This window comes from Protopterus annectens, chromosome 7.part0, assembly GCF_019279795.1.
Source record: "Protopterus annectens isolate FY-2018-M chromosome 7.part0, PAN1.0, whole genome shotgun sequence".
NCBI classification, from domain to species: Eukaryota; Metazoa; Chordata; order Ceratodontiformes; family Protopteridae; genus Protopterus; species Protopterus annectens.
In genome coordinates, this window is record NC_056739.1 from 911,888,112 (window position 1) to 911,907,706 (window position 19,595).

The 19,595-nt window shown below is 43.8% G+C and overlaps 1 protein-coding gene across 1 annotated transcript in view; it reads right to left on the minus strand.

Annotated features, from left to right (window-relative positions):
- The window catches only part of CSNK1G1 (casein kinase 1 gamma 1), a 1,702,676-nt gene that overhangs the window by 595,871 nt on the left and 1,087,210 nt on the right, over nt 1–19,595 (minus strand). Inside the window, exon 8 of the mRNA XM_044077488.1 lies at nt 17,570–17,718. Coding sequence (XP_043933423.1) covers nt 17,570–17,718 — 149 coding nt within the window. The remainder of the gene's footprint in view (nt 1–17,569; nt 17,719–19,595) is intronic.

The window sequence follows — 19,595 nt, forward strand, 5'->3', positions numbered from 1 at the left end:
TAGCAAACTTTGCAATCTTGTTGTAGCAAGATTCCATCTTGGTTAGTTTTGAGCTACGAAGGTTAGTTAGGATAGGGGAGGCATAACATGAGGATGGATAGCAGATGGGTTCTTGCAATCATGGCTTTTGTATTTTTAGACATAAACTGTTTATTCCTATAGAGGAAGCCAATTTTTTTGTTGACCTTCTTGATTGTTTGGGCAATATGTGTGTCGTACTTTAGGTTATTAGCAATTTCAACTCCTAATAGCTTTGTGTGAGTTGTTGGAGTGATTAGTGTATTATCTTAGGATTTTATGTCAAAGTTACTGTATATAGGAGGAAACTTTCCAGGACTAAAGATAATAAGTTTGGTTTTCTTTGGATTAAGTACAAGTTTGATGTTGGTGAACCATTCTTCTGCTAGGGACAAGTTATTTTGGGTGATGGTTTTTAGTTCCATCAAGGTGGGTGTGGCACATGTAATAGTGGTGTCATCTGCGTATTGTACTATACGAAGTGAGGATGTGGCTATCTGGTTAGTGAATAGTGAAAATAGCAAAGGGCCAAGGATGGACCCTTGAGGGACACCTATGGCTACTGGAAGTAGGGGGGACAACTGTTTTTTCCATAGGACTGCCTGTTGCCGGTTTGATAAATGGTTAGAAAACCAGGATATGGTAGAGGAGCTGATGCTCAGGGTAGTTAGGGTTTTTAGGAGCATACTGTGGTTAACGATATCAAAGGCTTTGGATAAATCAAGGAATATGGAGGATACGAATAGACCTTTGTTTCTTTGTAGATTCACAATGTTGGAAAATGAGAGCAGTGCTGTGGTGGTGCTATGGGAAGGCCTACAGCCATGCTGGGATGTATATAGGACGTTGGTTTTTTGGAGGTAGTGCATGATCTGGGCATGAACGACTCTCTCTAATATTTTTGAGAAGGGTGATGGAATTGCTATAGGGCGGTAGTTGGTAAGCTCAAGTGATTGACCTCCTTTGTGCAAAGGTATAATATCCGCTATTTTCCAGGAGTGGGGTACTTTACATTCGGTTACTGACCTGTTTATGAGGATGGACACGGGATAAGCTATAGCCCCTGCTTTAATCTGTAGAAAGTCAACTAGAAGATTGTCTGCTGCTAATGTTGTTGGTTTAAGCTTTTTGAGGAGCTTAGCTATTGTAGTAGTGGGGACTGGATTCAGGGAAAAGCTGCAGTTGTTTAATGTATTAGAGGGGGTGGGGGTTACTGTTGCTGTGGGGTTGGAAGTAGTTTTTTGGGTATTTGCTAGGGCTTGAATTGTTTCAGTGAAGTATTTATTAAACTGGGTGGGGAATGTCACTGTGGGTGTTTGGTAATATAGGGGAAGGGGTAGTAGTTTTACCAGGGTGAAGAAGGTTGTTTAATGAGGCCCACAATTTCTGAGAGTTGTTGACATGTTTTTCCGGAATGGATTTATAATAGTTAGTCTTGTCTAGCTTTATTAGTATTTTGGCTTTGTTGCGGAGTTCTTGGTATTTCGGTCGCTGGCCAGTAATTTTGTGCTTTTGAAAGTGTGACCAGGCTTTGTCGCTTTTTCATTAGGGACATGGTATCTTTAGATAGCCATGGGGCATGGTTGGTTTTGATTCTAGTGGCTCTGGGTGGTGCATAGGAATCTAGGATTTTTAGGAAGGTAGAGTTAAAGTACTCTACGGCTTCATCTAGTGATAGATGTTTTAGGGGAGACCACTTACAGCATTGTAGAGAGTAGAATAGGTCCTGGGTTCTTAAAGTTTTTTTGTTATGTACAGCTCTGAGTATTGATTGTTTTGTTTGGTGGGATCGGTGTCTAATTAAGTATGCAGGTTGATGGTCACTCAGACTGTCAGGGAGACAGCCTGATTGGTGGGTGAGAGTGGGGTCAGATAGAAGAATCCAGTCCAAGATGGACTGACGTTTGGAGGTTTTATCTGTTCTTGTAGGGGTGGAAATAATTTGGGTGTACTTATGAGGTTAATGTAGGTAGAGGGATTGTGGCTGGTGCATTCAGCCCAGTCAATGTTAAAGTCTCCTGAAAGTATTGTTTCTTGTGGAAGGGAAAATGATATCCAGCTAAGTAGATTTTACAGTATACTGGTATTATTGCCTGGGGGGATATATCCTCCTGCAATAATTATTTGCTTATTGGGGTTAAGTTTTAGTTTGGCTAAAATTAATTCTATGTCTTTGATTTCAGGGGAGTTGCATTCGAATTGTTCAATGGAGAAGTGGCTTTGGTATAGTATGGCTACGCCCCCCTCCTTTTTTGCCTGGCCTGTCTTTACGTATAATATTGTAGCCAGGGGCAGTTATTTCATTATCATGATGTTCAGGTTTAAGCCATGTTTCTGTTAGTACTACTACATCAGGCTTATACAGGGTTAGGAGGGCATGGAGGTCTTGGGTTTTGTTAAAAATACTCCTTATATTTATATCTAGAAAGAGGAGAGATGAGGCAGGTCTTAGATATAGAGGGTTAGGGTTTGTGGGGTTTGAACTGTTGCTGTTTTTGGGACCTGGATTTGGATGAATGTCACCGCAACATGACAGAATTTGTTTTAGGTTTAGATAGAGTTTATTCAGTTTGTGGAGTGATTTGTCAGGCCTTCGTTGTTTAGTTGTGTAGCTGTGAATATTATATAGACAGGAGAAAGGTGTGGTGGACGTGAGGTGACAAGATGATAGAGGAGAATGTTCTACTTTAATCAGGTTGGTAGTGGAGTCAGTTTGCCATGGTGGTGGTGGGGTAAAATGGAGGTGTGCTTGGTAGGAGGAGAGGATAGATAGGAGGAAGAGAGAGGTGAGGGAAAATGTGAGACATAGTGGTTGTAGCACGGTGGAGTACATGCATGAGGGCATTTTATATTGTTCTCGGTATGGTTGCCAGTAATGGTGGTTAGGGAAGGTATTGTGTTGTGTGTAGATCTGTATGTCAGAGTGGAGATGACATCTTTGATTTGATTGGGTAATTGAGTTGTAGGAGTGGTTGTGGGCATGGTTTGTGATCATAAGAGTAATTGATATGGGGGTGAGTGGGAATGGGGGTACGGTAGGGGAGCGAAGTGAGCGTAGCGAATGGAGCACAGCTACACTGTCCAAGAGAAGCAGGTAAGAAATAACAATCAGGGAGAGTGCTCAGAGAAGGTGGAGAGGGACAGCTGTAGTTAAAAAGCCACTACATAGGTTTTAAGCTCAGGGAGTGTGAAAGGATTGCTTTTCTCACTTTCAAGCTGCTTGCAGATTTGTATTTTAAACCTAGTAGTATAAGGTGTGACAAAGTAAAAGGGCCAGAAGGTCTGGTATCACTGGGCTTGTAATGGGGTTGACTCAGGTACGAAGTGGCAGCTATGCTGATAGTAGCTTTGCTATGATTTGAGTCCTAGTCTATGGAGGAAGGACAGAGTGACCTCAGAGCATGGGGATGAGCCAGGGAGGTGGGAGTGGAGGATTAGAGGAGGAGGTTGGGGGAGAAAGAACAGAGGATTTTTCAGTAGGTAGACTAAGTGTGTCCAGAGTGAAAGGAAGGTAGAGTAAGTGGAGAATCAGCGAACAGGTGAAGGTGGGGGCTGCAGTGGAGGGGAAGGAGAATAAATAGGCAACCAGGGGGGGGAATATACAGGCAATGGAGCTTGAAGAGTTGGAGCTAGTTTGGTAGGCAGATAGCAAAGTTAGGCTGGTCTCTTGAGATGGTGGAGGGTGCACCACGACGGGTTGTAGCTGACCAGGAGCCTCTTCAACAGTAGAAAGAATTATGACTAAAGCACAGCATTCAAAATCAACATTTGAATTCACACATACACTGTTCTCAAGGGTAATTGTTGCTGGGGAGGTATCCACTGATGAGCAGAGTTCAGAGAGGGAGTGTGTGAACTTTCTGGATTGGTAAATGGTTTTACTTCTATGAGGCAAGACCGGGTACCTGTAAAATAAAGGAAAAGACAATGGTTGAAGACTAGGTACGCGAGAACCTTATTAGCTAGAATAGGGTAGTGCAGAGGAGAAGGAGAGGAATAGAGAAGGTTGACAGGAGCCCCTGTAAGACTGTTATAACTCGTAGGGATAGTAGTAGTAAAGCTGAGGAACAATGACTGAGAAGGAGTTAGAGGAGAGACAGGGAGGGAGAATTAGTTAGGGGAGAGACAAGGGGGAGGTTGGAGAGGCCGTTCCTGTTTCCACAATACAGTTAGAGGCAATAAACAGCTATAGGCAGTAAGCGGCTTAGAAAAACTATAAATACAACAGCTTCAGTTAGTACTGAGGGGCTTGGTTACCACAGAGCTTTTATAACCCATTTATTTTAAATATTGTACAGCTATGCTTCTAACAGTTCCTGTTTCTACAATGCAGCTAGAGTCAAACGACTGCTTGGTATAAAATAAAACAGCTTTTGTCTCACAGTAGGGCTTAAACCAACAGCAGCATTTATAGTAGGGCATAAACCAACTACAGATTATTTATCATATTAGGGCAGCTTTTTTAACACAGTAGGGCTTAGACCAAAAAAAAAACAGTTTCTTAGGCACAAACAAGTATTGCTCAGAACAGCTTCATTTAGTACAGTACGGTTAAACAATAACAGTATCAGCAGCACAGTTGAGTTATATACAGTAGTTAAAACAGGTCTTTGATAGTGCGCTATTCAGTGAACGAGTAAGTAGAAGGCCATTTGACTAGGGCCTTCAGCAAGTCTACATACCCTAGAGTATAGTTTGCACTTTAGCCCTCAGTGAGTCAACACAACCTAGTACAGGGCCTGGACAATTGTTCCTTGCACTTCAAATAAGTAGTGCAAAGTGGCTAACCACAAAATGATGTGCTCTGCTCTGATTTAGCATTCAACAGACTAGTGTACCTATAGAAGGGGATGCACTACAACTAATTGCGCCAGTAAGCTAGCGATATTAGCCTGAACTACGATAACTGGCAAAAAAAAACAATGCTAGTTGAACTTGCCCAGAAATACAACCACTGAGCTACCAGTAGCGGAATGCAGTCATTAATGCTTATGACAAAATGTGCGTTAAGCCCATATAATGTGCTTCGCCTGTGAGTTAAACCTCAACAAACACTTTTACCTTTAAAATGGGGATGCACTACAGCAAATTAAGCCTGTGAGCTAGCGACGCTAGCCTGAATTGCGGTAACATGCAGAAAACGCGAGTAAAGGTCGTCCAGGACCACAACAGCTGAGCTGCCAGTGTCATAAAGCATCCGTTAATGCCCAAGACTCACTGAGTAGATTCCATCTAGAACCACAGCAACTGAGTTAACAGTGTCTGAAAACAGCCTTTAATGCCTAAAACAAACTCAGACAGATGATCGTGCCATCGACCTTTAGATTTCTTACACTTCTGAGCTTACCTGGTCAGTGTGCACACAACTCCGTGGGTTGGGGCAAAGAATACAGGAAAAAATGGCGGTGTAGCCTAAGTGTGCCTATTATCTGGCGCAAGGGAGCATGGGAGGTACGGAGTGATGTAGTACGGCAATGGAGGAATTAAAGTGGAGCTATACTGTGTGCGAGGATGCTGTTGCATTATCCAAGAGAAGCAGGTAAGAAATAACAATCAGGGAGAGTGCTTAGAGAAGGTGGAGAGGGACAGCTGTAGTTAAAAAGTCACTACATAGGTTTTAAGCTCAGGGAGTGTGAAAGGATTGCTTTTGTCACTTTCAAGCTGCTTGCAGATTTGTATTCTAAACCTAGTAGTATAAGGTGTGACAAAGTAAAAGGGCCAGAAGGTCTGGTTATCACTGGGCTTGTAATGGGGTTGACTCAGGTACGAAGGGGCGGCTATGCTGATAGTACCTTTGCTATGATTTTAGTCCTAGTCTATGGAGGAAGGACAGAGTGACCTCAGAGCATGGAGATGAGCCAGGGAGGTGGGAGTGGAAGATAAGAGGAGGAGGTTGGGGGGAGAAAGAGCAGAGGATTATGCAGCAGGAAGACTAAGTGTGTCCAGAGTGAAAGGAAGGTAGAGTAAGTGGAGAATCAGCAAACAGGTGAAGGTGGAGGCTGCAGTGGAGGGAAAGGAGAATAAATAGGCTACCGGGGGGAAATATACAGGCAATGGAGCTTGCAGAGTTGGAGCTAGTTTGGTAGGCAGGTAGCAAAGTTAGGCTGGTCTCTTGAGATGGTGGGGGGTGCACCACGACGGGTTGTAGCTGACCAGGAGCCTCTTCAACAGTAGACAGAATTATGACTAAAACACAGCGTTCAAAAACAACATTTGAATTCACACACACACTGTTCTTAAGGGTAACTGTTGCTGGGGAGGTATCCACTGATGAGCAGAGTTCAGAGAGGGAGTGTGTGGACTTCCTGGATTGGTAAATGGTTTTGCATCTATGAGGCAAGGCTGGGTACACTGTTCTTAAGGGTAACTGTTGCTGGGGAGGTATCCACTGAAGAGCAGAGTTCAGAGAGGGAGTGTGTGGACTTCCTGGATTGGTAAATGGTTTTGCGTCTATGAGGCAAGGCCAGGTACCTGGTCAGCATGCACACAACTCCATGGTATGGGGCAAAAGAAAGTATGTAGGTGCATGGAATAAAAAGGATAATGTTATGGCAGCTAAGGTTGTGTGAAAAGTGACTAAACAGAACATAGTATAAAAATTAAGAACCAAGAAGCGTTTGCATAATAAGGATAGTAAGATAAAAGCAGTGAAAACAGTTTAGTCACTTGAATTTTATATATAGGGTACAGGTGTATTTTATCAAACAGAATGTGTGAATGTCAATAAAGAATTGAAGGAATTTATTTTGGGGGAGGAGGCAAAAGTTCAGTGGGATAAACTGATTCTTCCCACAGAACAAGATGGCTTAGAGTTCTTGTTCAGAAAGGGTACTTTAAATCTATGCAGTTAAAGCTCACATACATAACTCAGGTAGACGGTAGTAAATAAATCAAAATGGAAAATGATGATGAAATGGAGGGACATGGGGAATAGGTGAGTTTTGATGTTAACATGATATATGCCAGTGGCAATTTTGTATCTAGTACTGCATTATTTAAGTTACATAAGGGAAAAAGAGACAAAGTGTGGTTTGACAGCAGAGCCTCCTCACCACTCGTAGATGCATTATTCCTCTAGGGGGCAGTGTTGCACTTAGAAAATGGTCCTGCTTTTGTCTTAGACTTGGTAGACTGACTTTTTTTTTATAAGTACATGAACTTATGGGTGTTTCTTTTAATGTTAAAATTAATTTCGAAATCACAGCTTCTTTAAACATAAGAAAAATATACCATGTCTGTAATTGTAATCGCTTCTGTTCTTGAGTGACTGAAAAGTACAGTTTTGTACCTACCATAAATGTAGATGTCCGAACTGGATAGCATCTGCAGTCATAACAACTGGGTTGTCCTGTCGTCAGGCAGCCCTTCAGTCGGCCGGATTCCAAAGTCCGGGTCCGGCTTCGGCTGATGTCGCACTTCACCCGACGTCATCTCTGTTGGTCTTCGGGTATAAAGGCATCAGCCGACGCCATTTTCCTCAGTGTTTCTTGCCCCAGATGCCAGTAGCCCTCTTGAAGGCTGAAATTTGGATAGATGCCAATGTTTCCAAAAAGATAGAGGTAAACACAAAAATAAGCATGTATGTACATATATACAAACAAATACACCATAAAAGACTCCCCACCAGCTAGCTATTAGGAGGGTAAACACCCTAGGAGTACCACAGAGGGAAGGAGGGAGGGTAATCCTGAATGCAGATGCTATCCAGTTCGACATCTACATTTATGGTAGGTACAAAACTGTACTATGTCCTTCATGGATGCATCTGCAGTCATAACAACTGGGTAGAATACCATAGCCAACTAGGGAGGAGGATAAAAGTAGATTATGGTGTGTTTAGGATCCCTTGCAGTACAGCAGTGGCAAACCCTGCTCGGGATCTGGAATATAGAGGCAAATTATAATGCTTGGCAAATGTATGCACGGAGGTCCAAGTAGCCGCCTCAATAATGTCTTTGGTTGCCACTCCTCGTAAGAAGGCTGTGGTAGTGGCTGTTGCCCTTGTAGAATGAGGTCTTATGTTCTGTGGAATTGGTTTTCCATGGAAGGAGTAACAGAATCGTATGCAATTTCCTATCCATTTGGAGATTGTCTGTTTGGAAATAGCTTTTCCTTCCCTTCCTGTTGCATAGGCTACAAAAGTTGGTCAGTCTTTCTGCTACTCTTTGTTCTGTCCAAGTAGTAGCGTAGCTGTCTATGTACATCCAAGGTATGCAGTATTCTTTCCCTCTGTTTTGTGGGTTGGGAAAGAAGGTAGGTAGGTGGATTGCCTGGTTTAAAGACACTCTGGATACCACCTTAGGCATAAATGTAGGATTAGTCCTCATGGACACTCTATCTTGGTGGAAGATTAGGAAGGGTTGCACTGCCATTAAGGCCTGTAGTTCTGAAACCCTCCTTGCTGAAGTAATTGCCAGTAGTAAAGCAGTTTTCCATGACAGGTGTTGTAGGTCTGCTGTTGCTGCTGGTTCAAAGGGTGATAGTGTCAACTTTTCTAGCACAAAGTTTAAGTCCCAAGCTGGTAATGGTGGTTTCCTTGGAGGTTTTACATTCTTGATTCCTCTGAGGAACTGCCTGAGCAAAGGGTGCGAAAAACAGGTGGATCAAAGCTGTATTCTGCTGAAATAGCTGATGCATGTATCTTGATGGAGGAGTAGGACAGGCCTGAATGAAGAAGTTCGCCAGATACTCCAGAATGTTAGGCATATCTATGTTTGACACATCTTTTCCTCTTTCAGTACTCCAAATGACAAACCTTTTCCATTTTCCAGCATAGTTCCTTCTTGTTGAAGGTCTGCGTGCTTCAAGAATAATGTCTTTAACTCTTTGGGAAAGTTCTGGATTAGCTGCTGCTATGTGATGTTCCATGCAGTCAGTTGCAACGTTTTAGGTTTGGATGTATGATGCTGTAGTTGTTCTGAGTTAACATCAAAGGCATCAGGGGTATTGGCCACATATTGTTCCGAGACATGCTCCTCAGCAGTGGGTACCAGTGTTGTCTTGGCCAGTTTGGAGCTATCAGGATTATCCTTGGACGTTCTTCCTTGATTTTTAGTAGTACTTTGTGTATCAAGGGAAGAGGTGGGAATGCATATGCTGTTAGGCCTTTCCAGCTGAAGGAGAGCGAATCCACTTTCCATGCTAGTGGGTGGAATGTCCTTGTGCAGAATTTTTTGAGCTGGTGATTGAAAGGTGATGCGAATAGATCTATCTGAGGCGTTCCCCATTTCTTTGAGATGGTCTTGAAGATGTCCGGGTGCAGCTTCCATTCGTGGGCATCCGATGTGGTTCTGCTTAATATGTCTGCTAGAGTATTTTCTTTTCCCGGTACAAATATTGCCTGTAACTGGATGTTGTAGCTGAGTGCCAGGGTCCACAGCTCCAAAGTCATTCTGCATAGGGGGTATGAATGAGTGCCTCCCTGTTTGTTGATGTACCACATGACTGTGGTGTTGTCTGTCCTTATCATCAACTGGCCCTCTTTGAGAAATGGTCTGAACTTTTGGATTGCCAGTTTTACTGCCAGCATTTCTTTTAGGTTGATGTGCAGGTGAAGTTGATCCTGTGTCCACAATCCTTGCACGCATTTGTCCAGCATGTGGGCCCCCATCCTAGGTCTGAAGCGTCTGTTGTGATGGTCTGGCTTGCTTGACATCTGCGAAAGGGTAGGCCTGGGTTTGACTGGCATGCCTGAGCCCACCATAGGAACTCCTGTTTTAAGCATGGAATTAGTGGGATTTCTGTTTCTAGGCTGTGTCTGTGTTGGGACCATAAATTCTTTAGGTACCACTGTAGTTTTCTCATATGTAGTCTGGCAAATGGGACCAAGATTATGCATGATGCCATGAAGCCCAAGGCCTGCAGTACTTTTCTTGCTGTTAACTTGTTCAGTTTTGTTAGTGCCAAGAAGTAAAGAGGGAGTTCTTTTGTTTTTCTGTAGTTAGGAATGCCATTTGTTTTACTGTGTCCAATTCCGCCCAAGAATGTCCTTGTTTGGGATGGTATCAGCCTTGACTTTTGTAAATTGACTGTGTATCCCAGTGCTTGTAGCAAGTAAATGACCCTTTGTAAATCTGTTGTCAGCTTGCTTTTGTTGTCCCCTTGTAGCAGGCAGTCGTCCAGGTATGGGTAAATTTGAATTCCCTGTAGTCTGCAATGGGCGATTACTGATGCCAGGCATTTTGTGAATACTCTGGGCAGTAGATAAGCCAAAGGGCAATGCTGAGAATTGATAGTGCTCTGATCCTGCAAGAAATCTGAGGTATCTTCTGCAGATTGGTCGAATGGGGACGTGCAGGTATGCCTCCTTGAGATCTAGAGTTACCAGCCAACACTCCTTGCCCAGCATGGGAAGAAGTTGCTGTAGGGTCAGCATTTTGAATTTTGGGACAATGATGTATGTATTTAAGGTGAACAGGTCGAGAATTGGTCTCCAACTTTTTCCTTTCTTGGAACTAGGAATAGTCTGGAGTAGAACCCCTTTCCTTGCTCTGCTGTTGGCACTCTTTCCACAGCTCTCATGTTTGCTAACTCCATTATCTGTTGTAGAGCCTCTGTTTTTGATTTGGAGGTAGATTTGGCATTCCTCTTTTGACTGGTAAAGTGTGGAAGTGGAACCGTAACCTTGATCTATGGTTTGTAAAATCCACTTGTCTTTTGTTATATAGTGCCAGTTCTTTGAAAATAAGGTTAACTTTCCGCCTAGAGGAGCTGCTATTTGTTCCCTGGTAGGCGGATTTAGGTTAAGTCACTGTGGTTGTGTTGATGTAGTGGCAGTGGTTGTGTCTGTGCCTCTGTTGTTACCTTGCCACTGTCGTCCTCTGTAGGCACCTCCTCTGGATTGGATTCTGCCTCTGGAACGTCTATTCCTGCCCCTTTGAGATCTTGTGGAGTCAGGAAAGGACCAATTTTTGGCAGGCCAGTTCCTGCTAAACCTTGGGGGTTGAACCTGCAAGAAATCTTTAACCGTTTGAACAGATTTTGCCTTTTCTTCCATTTTCTTCATAACCTGCTGGGCAGGTGTACCAAACAAACTTGTCTTATCCATAGGAGCATCTAGCAACATAGCTTTAACATGATCCGGTAAAGCTTGCTCCTTTAGCCATGCGTGCCTTCTTATCACTGTGCCAGTCATGGCTGATCTAAATGAAGCCTCCAGTGCATCATAGCCACATTTTAAGGAATGGTTACTAACCTGTTGTATGTTATTTACCATTTCTAATACATATTTCTTATCAAGAGATTCATCAGTGGTTAGTTTTTTAGTTAACTGATCAAGCATAAACTCTTGGTATTGTATCAAGTGAAACTGACAGTTTAAAGCTCTAGCTGAGAGAGTAGCTGAAGTGTAGACCTTTTTACCCCATCTGTCTAATGACCTTGCTTCCCTTTCAGAAGGAATAGGGTTTTTAGCTGTGGTCGCGGCTACTGCCTTGGGACCCTGGGATATAGTTTCGGTGTCTGCAAGTGGGGCCTTGTAAAGGTGGTGATGAGTATCTGGCACCCTGTAAAATCTGTCTGGTTTGGCAGGGGCTGGGGGTAAAGAATCTGGAGCGGAGCAGACATCATTGAAAGCATCATCCACCACAGAGAGAACAGGAGGTATAGCTAAGGGCCTGTGCTGTGGAAGGTGCAGAAAGGTCCTAAGTCTTTTTCTGGAGTCTGAAAAATCCTGTTGCTGCCATTGGAACTGCTCTCGCATGGCATGTAAGGTTTCCCCAAAGGAGAATTCTTCTGGTGGGGAAGCAGCTGGAATGGATTCTTCAGCATCAGAATCTTCAAAATTGGAGAAAGGAGCCTCTGGCTGGTCAGTTATGTCTGATTCATCGGCAGAATCATCAGAGGACACTGGCTCAGGGGGCTCTGCCCTAGGTCTCTTCTCTGGCGGCTGAGAGGTCCTGTCTGGGTGAGATTGAGATCCTCTAATTAATGAAATTAAATCTTCTGCCAGAGTAAGCATTTGAGAACTAGAAGAGGGCCTGGTTGTAGGGGGTTTAACAGGCACTGTTTTAGTAGTCTTGGCTGCTTTAGCCCTGGCGAAGGCCTTAATGGACATGGCTGCTGGAGGCCTAGCAGCACCACGTGCTGGGGTAGAGACATCCAAGGGAATGGTGTCTGATAAGTCAGTGGCAACCACCGTAGTGGATAAAATTTCTGAGGCCGATTCAAGAGTGGTAGCAGGGGCCTCAGTTGGAGAGATAGATTCAGCTGTACTTTGATCAGTTTTCTCGGTTTCGGCCAAAACCGAGACACTCGCGGTTTGCTTTACCATGGTTTCGGCCGAAACCGCGGACCGCGAGTGTCAGTCTTTATCTTTGCGTTTTTTGGCAGATTGGGTAGTCGTAGGATCCGACGGCATAATGTACGCAAAATCAGAACCGAAAAACTGTTCTGCAAACTCCGACCGACGCCTAAGCGTTCGTCGGTTGAAAGAAGCACAGGCCGAACAGGCTGCTACATCGTGGGTTGGGCCTAAACAAGGCAGACAATAAGAGTGGAAATCTTTATGAGGTATTTGTTTCCCACAGGTTAAACAATTATTAACTTTTTCTGACATCGGCTGAGGCAAGAAAGAGTCCCCAACGGGGTACTTAGCTTTAGAAGTCTTCGAAGTAGTATTCGGTAGAAGTAATCTCTGGATCCGACCGACCGGCACTTGCGAACAGCTTCTGCTTCGGGCGCCACGCGGCAAGAAAGACTGAGGAAAATGGCGTCGGCTGATGCCTTTATACCCGAAGACCAACAGAGATGACGTCGGGTGAAGTGCGACATCAGCCGAAGCCGGACCCGGACTTTGGAATCCGGCCGACTGAAGGGCTGCCTGACGACAGGACAACCCAGTTGTTATGACTGCAGATGCATCCATGAAGGACATCAGGTACACTGCGTGACAATGACCTTTACTGCTGCACTCACATACTTAGGTTCATAGGTTCATAGGTTCATACTAGGCTATCTGCCCAAGGGCATTTATAAGCCTAGCCCATAGTTATGTGGCTTTCGCCACCCCTTTAGTTTGAATAAAAACTATGCCTATCATTTTGCTGTGCCTCTGTCAAGCAGTGACACTGAAGTAATCCCTGGGGTATATCTGCAATCTCCCATCCATTGGTCAAGATTCCTCTTGAACAAGGCCAGAGAGGTGCTCTGCCTCACATGTACCGGGATTTTGTTCCACAGCATAGGGAGTCTCTGGGTGATGAATCTGTCCCCCCAGCACATTCTATTTATAACCGTGTCAAGGTTTAAGTCTCCCGCCCTTGTGGTTCTGAGGGATCTAGATTTTTTAAGGTGAAGCATATTCATCAAATCTGGGTTTGACATGGCCTTATATGTCAGGCACAGGTCACCTCTGAGCAAGCGGTATGAGACTGAATAGAGCTGGAGTTCTTTCAGTCGGGCAGCATAAGACATATTTTTGAGACCCTTTATCCTTTTGGTGAGGAACTTTTGGGGCCTTTCAAGCTGCAGCAGGTGTCTGGTCAGATACATTCCGAACGGGTCATTGTACTCAATCATAGGTCTAATGAGTGATGAGTACAGGGGACGATGACCTCCCTTGATCTAGATGTGAATCCCTTCATGATCAGGTGGGTGATATAGAAGGTTTTCCTAACTACTTTAGCAACATGAGTGTCAAACGAAGGCTACTGTCAACTTGGGTCCCCAGATCCCTGATGACTTTTCTGTGCTCAGTGGATTGTCACCTATATGGTAGCTAGGGTAACCTTGTTTTTCCGAAGGGTATGACTATGCATTTTTGGCGTTTAACTTCAGGCCATGGCTCTGGCACCAGTTATCCGTTTCTGTGAGGCCCTTCTGGAGGATATCTGTGTCAGATGTGTTTTCGACTATGGCCAGTTTGCAGTCATCTGCAAACTTTGTCAGCCATAACCCTCCTGTGTTTGCTTGTACTTCAGAAAAGTAGATGCCGAACAAGAGTGGACCCAGGACTGAGCCCTGTGGGACACCACTTGTGACAGGCTTTGAGTCTGACATGGCTCCAGCAACTCTGACCCTGTGGGTTCTGTCGCTTAGCCAGTTTGCAACCCATCTTGTGATGTATGGGTTTACATTCAAGCTGATGAGTTTTTCGATGATACCTGAGTGGGGTACTGTGTCAAGGCCTTTGCCAGGTCGAGGTAGGCTGTATGGACTGCCTTTCCTCATCAATGGCCTTGGTGACTGTCTCGAAAAAGTCAACCAAGTTTAAGAGGCAGGATCTGCCTTTGACAAAGCCAAACTGGGTTGGATCCAAAGTCTGCAAGTTCCCTATGTCTTTATTTATGAGTTCCATTATGATCCTCTCCATGGCTTTGCAGATAAGGCTTGTCAAGCTAATGGGGCGGTAATTTCCAGGGTCTGTGGAGGCACCGCCTTATGAAGTGGGACCACAGTCGCCGGCGCCACTCCTTGGAGTGTATCCTGAGGTGAGGCTAAGATTAAACAGCTGTCCTAACTGTGGGTTTAATTCCTCGTTGAGTTCATGAAGCACACAGCCGGGGACACCATCCGTCCCATGGATGCTGTGTTTTTGCCTTAGTGAGGGCAGTTCTCACCTGGGCGTTGGAGATGTTTGGGGGCTACAATCCTCTGGAATAGATATCTCTCCTTTGGGGAGGGGAGAAGTTTGCACTGAACCTGTCAGCCAGTATGTTGGCAATGTGTGTAGGTTCAGTAATTTTCACATCATTTTGAACTAATTCTGAGCATATCTGGGAGTTTCCTCCTAGGTTTCTAACATAGCTAAAGAAGGCCTTATGATTCTCTTTAGAGTCCTTGGCGATTTTTCTCTCAAAATTTGCCTTGGATGATTTTATGAGAGCTCTTAGCTTTTTACTTATAATGATCAAAGGTGTCTTACCTTTCAAGGATTTTGCTCTATCTTGTAGTAGCTTCCTCCTTTTGTTGTAGAGCTTGTTTATGGCTGGGGTCCACCAGACTGGACGCTTGCCTTTGGTACAGAGAGTCTTAGTTTTGTTTGGGATTGCCTGATCCATGCAGTCCTGTAGATGCTGGTAGAAGGCATTTGTAAGTGATTCAGCGGTTTGAGTAATGTTTACCACTGGCTCAGGGGCCTTAAAGGAGACCACACTAGTTTTAGAAGTGTGAAATCGGCTTTTGAGAAGTTTTTCACTGTGGTCTTTTTGTTTCAGGTGGGGCGGGATGAGGACCTCCAGCGAGATTAGTTTATGATCTGATCTCACCAGTGAGGGGTATACTTCGGTGTTGAACATTTTGATCCCATGTTCGTGATGATGAGATCAAGTATGTTTTCTCCTCTTGTGGGGATGGTGACTAGTTGTTCCATGGCATTTGAGTTTATGAACTCCAGGAATCTTTGGGTTAGAGTGTTCGGGCTTGAGTAGTGTTCCCAGTCTATATTAGGGTAGTTGAAGTCACCTAGTATGATGGTGTTTGGAGATACATTTATCCTCCAATGTTTTCAGGAAGGCCATGTGAGGTTCCTGAGTTTGAGAGGGTGGCCTGTAACATGCTACAAATTGCAGAGTAGTCTTGCCTATGGTTAATTGCACCTGGATGGTCTCCGATGCATCGTGCGTTGCCACCAACCTTGAGGTGTGGGTGTCCTTTATGAATATGGACACCCCTCCTTTCTTGGTGTTGTCCGGATTTTGGGGCCGGAACGCATGATATGAGGTGAAACCTGTTAGTGCTGGGGTGCTCTCAGGAGCCTTGAACCAGGTTTCTGTCACAGCACAGACATCGATGTTCTCCATATTGAGAAGGGCCTCGAGTGTGTGCATCTTGAGATTGAGACTTCTGGCATTGAGCAGCATTACCCTTAGTTTTTTCCTTTTGGTGTTCTAGGGTGGTAGGTTTAGAATTTGAGCCTTGCCTAAAAAGGCACTATGGGGTGGCAAGAGCCTTTGCCAATATCCGAAGCCCAGGGTGACAGGTGCAAGCCGCCCTTGCGAAGCAGCGGGGCTTGTCCAGCATGTCATCCCAGGCAGACAGACATTGGATCCCCTTTGAATGACACCAGAATTTAAGCCAATTATTAAAGCTGATCATCTTATCACTGTATTGTGGCATCATTCTAGGTGAAGGTAGGATACTGCTCAAGGTCAGGGTCATACCTGCCTGGGCTACATAATCAGAGAGCTCCTCGATGTCCCTTTTCATGTAGTCCAAGGAGGTGCGTCTCAGGTCGTTGACACCAGCGTGGACAATGACTGAGTCGTACTTGTACCTGCTGTTGAGAGACCTGAGTGCTTGCGTTATGTGGCGGATTCTAGAGCCCGACAGGCAGCTTACTGTGACCTTCTCTTTACTCAGTCTGGTGAGCGGGACGTCAGTGTGTCTGACTATGGAATCACCAATGACAAGTGTGTCTGGCATTTTGTTTGGCCTTAAGGGCTGTGACTGTTTGACACACTGACTGTGTGGTCTATGTGTTGCATGTGTTGGGTCGTGAGGTGGTAGTTGTTTGGGTGTCTGCTTTGGTGGCCTCTGCTGTTTTGGTAAATTTTTGATCAGAGCCTCCGAGTATGTCTTTGTGTGAGTATGTGTATGATTTGAAGTTGTGATGGTACCATGTGTGACTGGGTATGTATTGTGTGTGGTTACCTTCTCCTCCTGTCTGGTCTTGCCAGTCCTATGTTGAGAGAGCTCAGCCTCCAGTTTGGCCGTATAGTTGCATCTCTCGCATGTATTTGTGTTTTGTGGGAGAAGGAGAGGATTGTCTGTGTACATGAGGCAGTTGTAACATTGCCTCAATATTCCCAGGTTCACCAGTTGAGCTGGAGAGGACACTAGCAACTGATCCCTCGACATACTAGAAGTAGTATATAAAGTGACTTTCAAAGGACTCCGGGGGAAGTGGGTTTTAGGCTGGTGGGGTACTATCTATAATAAGAGTGCTTTATCAAGGTGCAAGTACTGTAGGAGTAAGTGCTAGGCTTTACAGATAGAGAATAGTCTACTTGGGAATCAAGTAGAGATGAACTTTTCAGTTATAGGATATGCTGGTTAGATCAGCAGTACAGCTCGAGGAAGGTAGTTTTAAGGGAAAATTGGAAGAGTGGAATTTAGATGGCCCAAATAGTTTAACCTTGTTTAACCGCCGCTGCTCTTGTGTGCAACAGTGGTAACTCAGCTAAATCAGCTTACGCGCGTTTAGCGTGTTTTATAGCAGGGGGCTGAAGGGAGCTAGGAATTGGCCCAAAACGACCAATGGACACTTGAATCATCTGTATACCAATGCAACTTTCTTTTAGTACTATCATTTTGTTTGCTAAGCTTTACTATTTTCTGAGGTGACTACAAACATCTAACTGAATTTTATCTGAAATTACATTAATTCAATTAACTTTAATACAAATCACTGGAAACTGTCTCCTGCAAAGAGAAAGGTACAACATCAGAAAAAGCTGGTTTAAGTTAATACACTTAAGACAGGAAGAATCATACTCATTTTCAGCATTTTATTAGTCTACGTTAATTGCCTTTTTGTCTCATGTTCATAAAACACAGTTATATACATTTTTAAAAGGGAGAGAGAGAGAGAGAGAGAAAAGTTTTTACTTACAATCTGCCGGCCAACCCAGTCATAAGCATAATCAAAGCTGTAACCTCTCCTTTCAAAGAGTTCTGTGAAGAGGGTCCGTAGGTAATCATAATCAGGCTTCTCAAAGAAGTCTAACCTCCTGACATACCGCAGGTAAGTAGCCATTTCCTCTGTAATGATAAACACAACATAAACGGATGCACCAGTAAAAGCACAACAATAAACAGTAATACACATATACAACAAATATGCGCTCAGCACACCACATGATCTGCAAGAATGTTTTCTGCAATGGGATGATCTGCAAGAATGTTTTCTGCAATGGGTAAACAGGATTCTTCTTCTGACCTCACTAGCTTGGAATAATTATGAAATTTCTCTTTCTCATGTAGGCAGGAATGTGCACTCATCTCAGAATATACAATGTCATGTGCCAGGCTAAAAAGGTAGAAACAGCCAGTACACACCACAGTTCAGTCTCCACTGAGTGAACATGCCATAAATGATGCACAAAAAAATGATGTCATACAATCCACTTCTCAAAAAAGGACTCAGATCAGAGATCTTGAACAAAAAGGAAAAAATAAATTCTGGGGGATGCATCACCAGCCATCCAATGTGTCAGGCTTCATCTTCCACATAGCCTTCCTTACACAAACTCTATCCAAGGTTGTGCTTAGGTGGGCAGAGAGAGACTGAATGTTGAGGTATCCAATTCTGAAGAGCTGGACATATGATGGAGCTATACTATACCCATCTACCCCAAAAAAAAAAAAAAACCCACACACAAACATACACACACAGAATACAAAAAGTACAGTTGTGTACACTTACCATAAATGTAGATGTTCGAGTGTCTTCATTGTTGCAGTCATCACATTTGGGTTATCTGCCTGCAGGTAGCTCTCAGCCTGCCTGAATACCAGAGTCTTTGGATTCCTGCGTCAGATGCTGTCTCTTCTTCCATGACGTCAGGTCGTCAGGGGTATAAAACATGCAGCCGATGCCATTACATCAGTTTTTCTTGCCCCAGATGTCAGGTGCCCCCACAAAGGGAAGCAATTATATGTTATGGTACACATCCGTTAAAAAGCAAATACACCAGAAAAAACTTAGTATACCAAACAAGAAGGAAAGGTAGAGCCAAAAGAAGTCAGGGGGCTGGAGGGAGGGTAACCAGGACTGCAACAGTGAAAACACTCGAACAGGCGGGGTAGTTATCATGTGTACAATTGACTACAATAACAAAATGTTGGATATCTTGAATACGGACACTTACACTAAGAGGTCCCTCAATGAAATGAATGGGGAATATAGGAGAGTTAAAGGGTTCATACAGGACATGTTCATTGACTGTTTGATTTCTACTAATGAACTACATTAACAGTGGAATACCCAATTATTCCAACTACTTTTTGGGGCCCCAGAAATCCACAAAGATGTCCATCAGCCACCTATGAGGCCCACTGTGGATGCTCGGGGCTCTATTACATTTCCACTAGCTAAGTATCTTGATAAAGCCCTAAGCCAGTTAGTATGGAACAAACCCAATATATGTATTGACTAATGGGATTTTTTAAAGAAACTGGATGAAACTGAATATAGTAATGACTATTCATTCATCACTATAGATGTTACCAACTTGTATAGTGTTATTCCCCATGAAATAGGACTTCAATGGTTTTGTGAGTACCTGCAAACAAAGCACATTGGTCAGGACAAAATTAACTTATATGAACAAATGATGGATATTGCATTAAGAAAAAATTTTATTTTGTTTGAGAGTGAGTACATTTTACAGAATGAAGGTGTCGCAATGGGATCTGCATGTGGTGGCTTGTATACCAATATTATTATGTTGGAGTGGGAGAAAGGCTTCGTTTTCCCATCCCAATATTATCCTTTCTGTAAAACATATGTTTGTTACTTGGACGATATATTTATTTTGTGGAATGGACCAATGGATTTGATTGATGCTTTTATTACTTTTATTAATAACACTACCACATTTTTAAATTTACGCACTCAATAGGTAATGACAGCATTT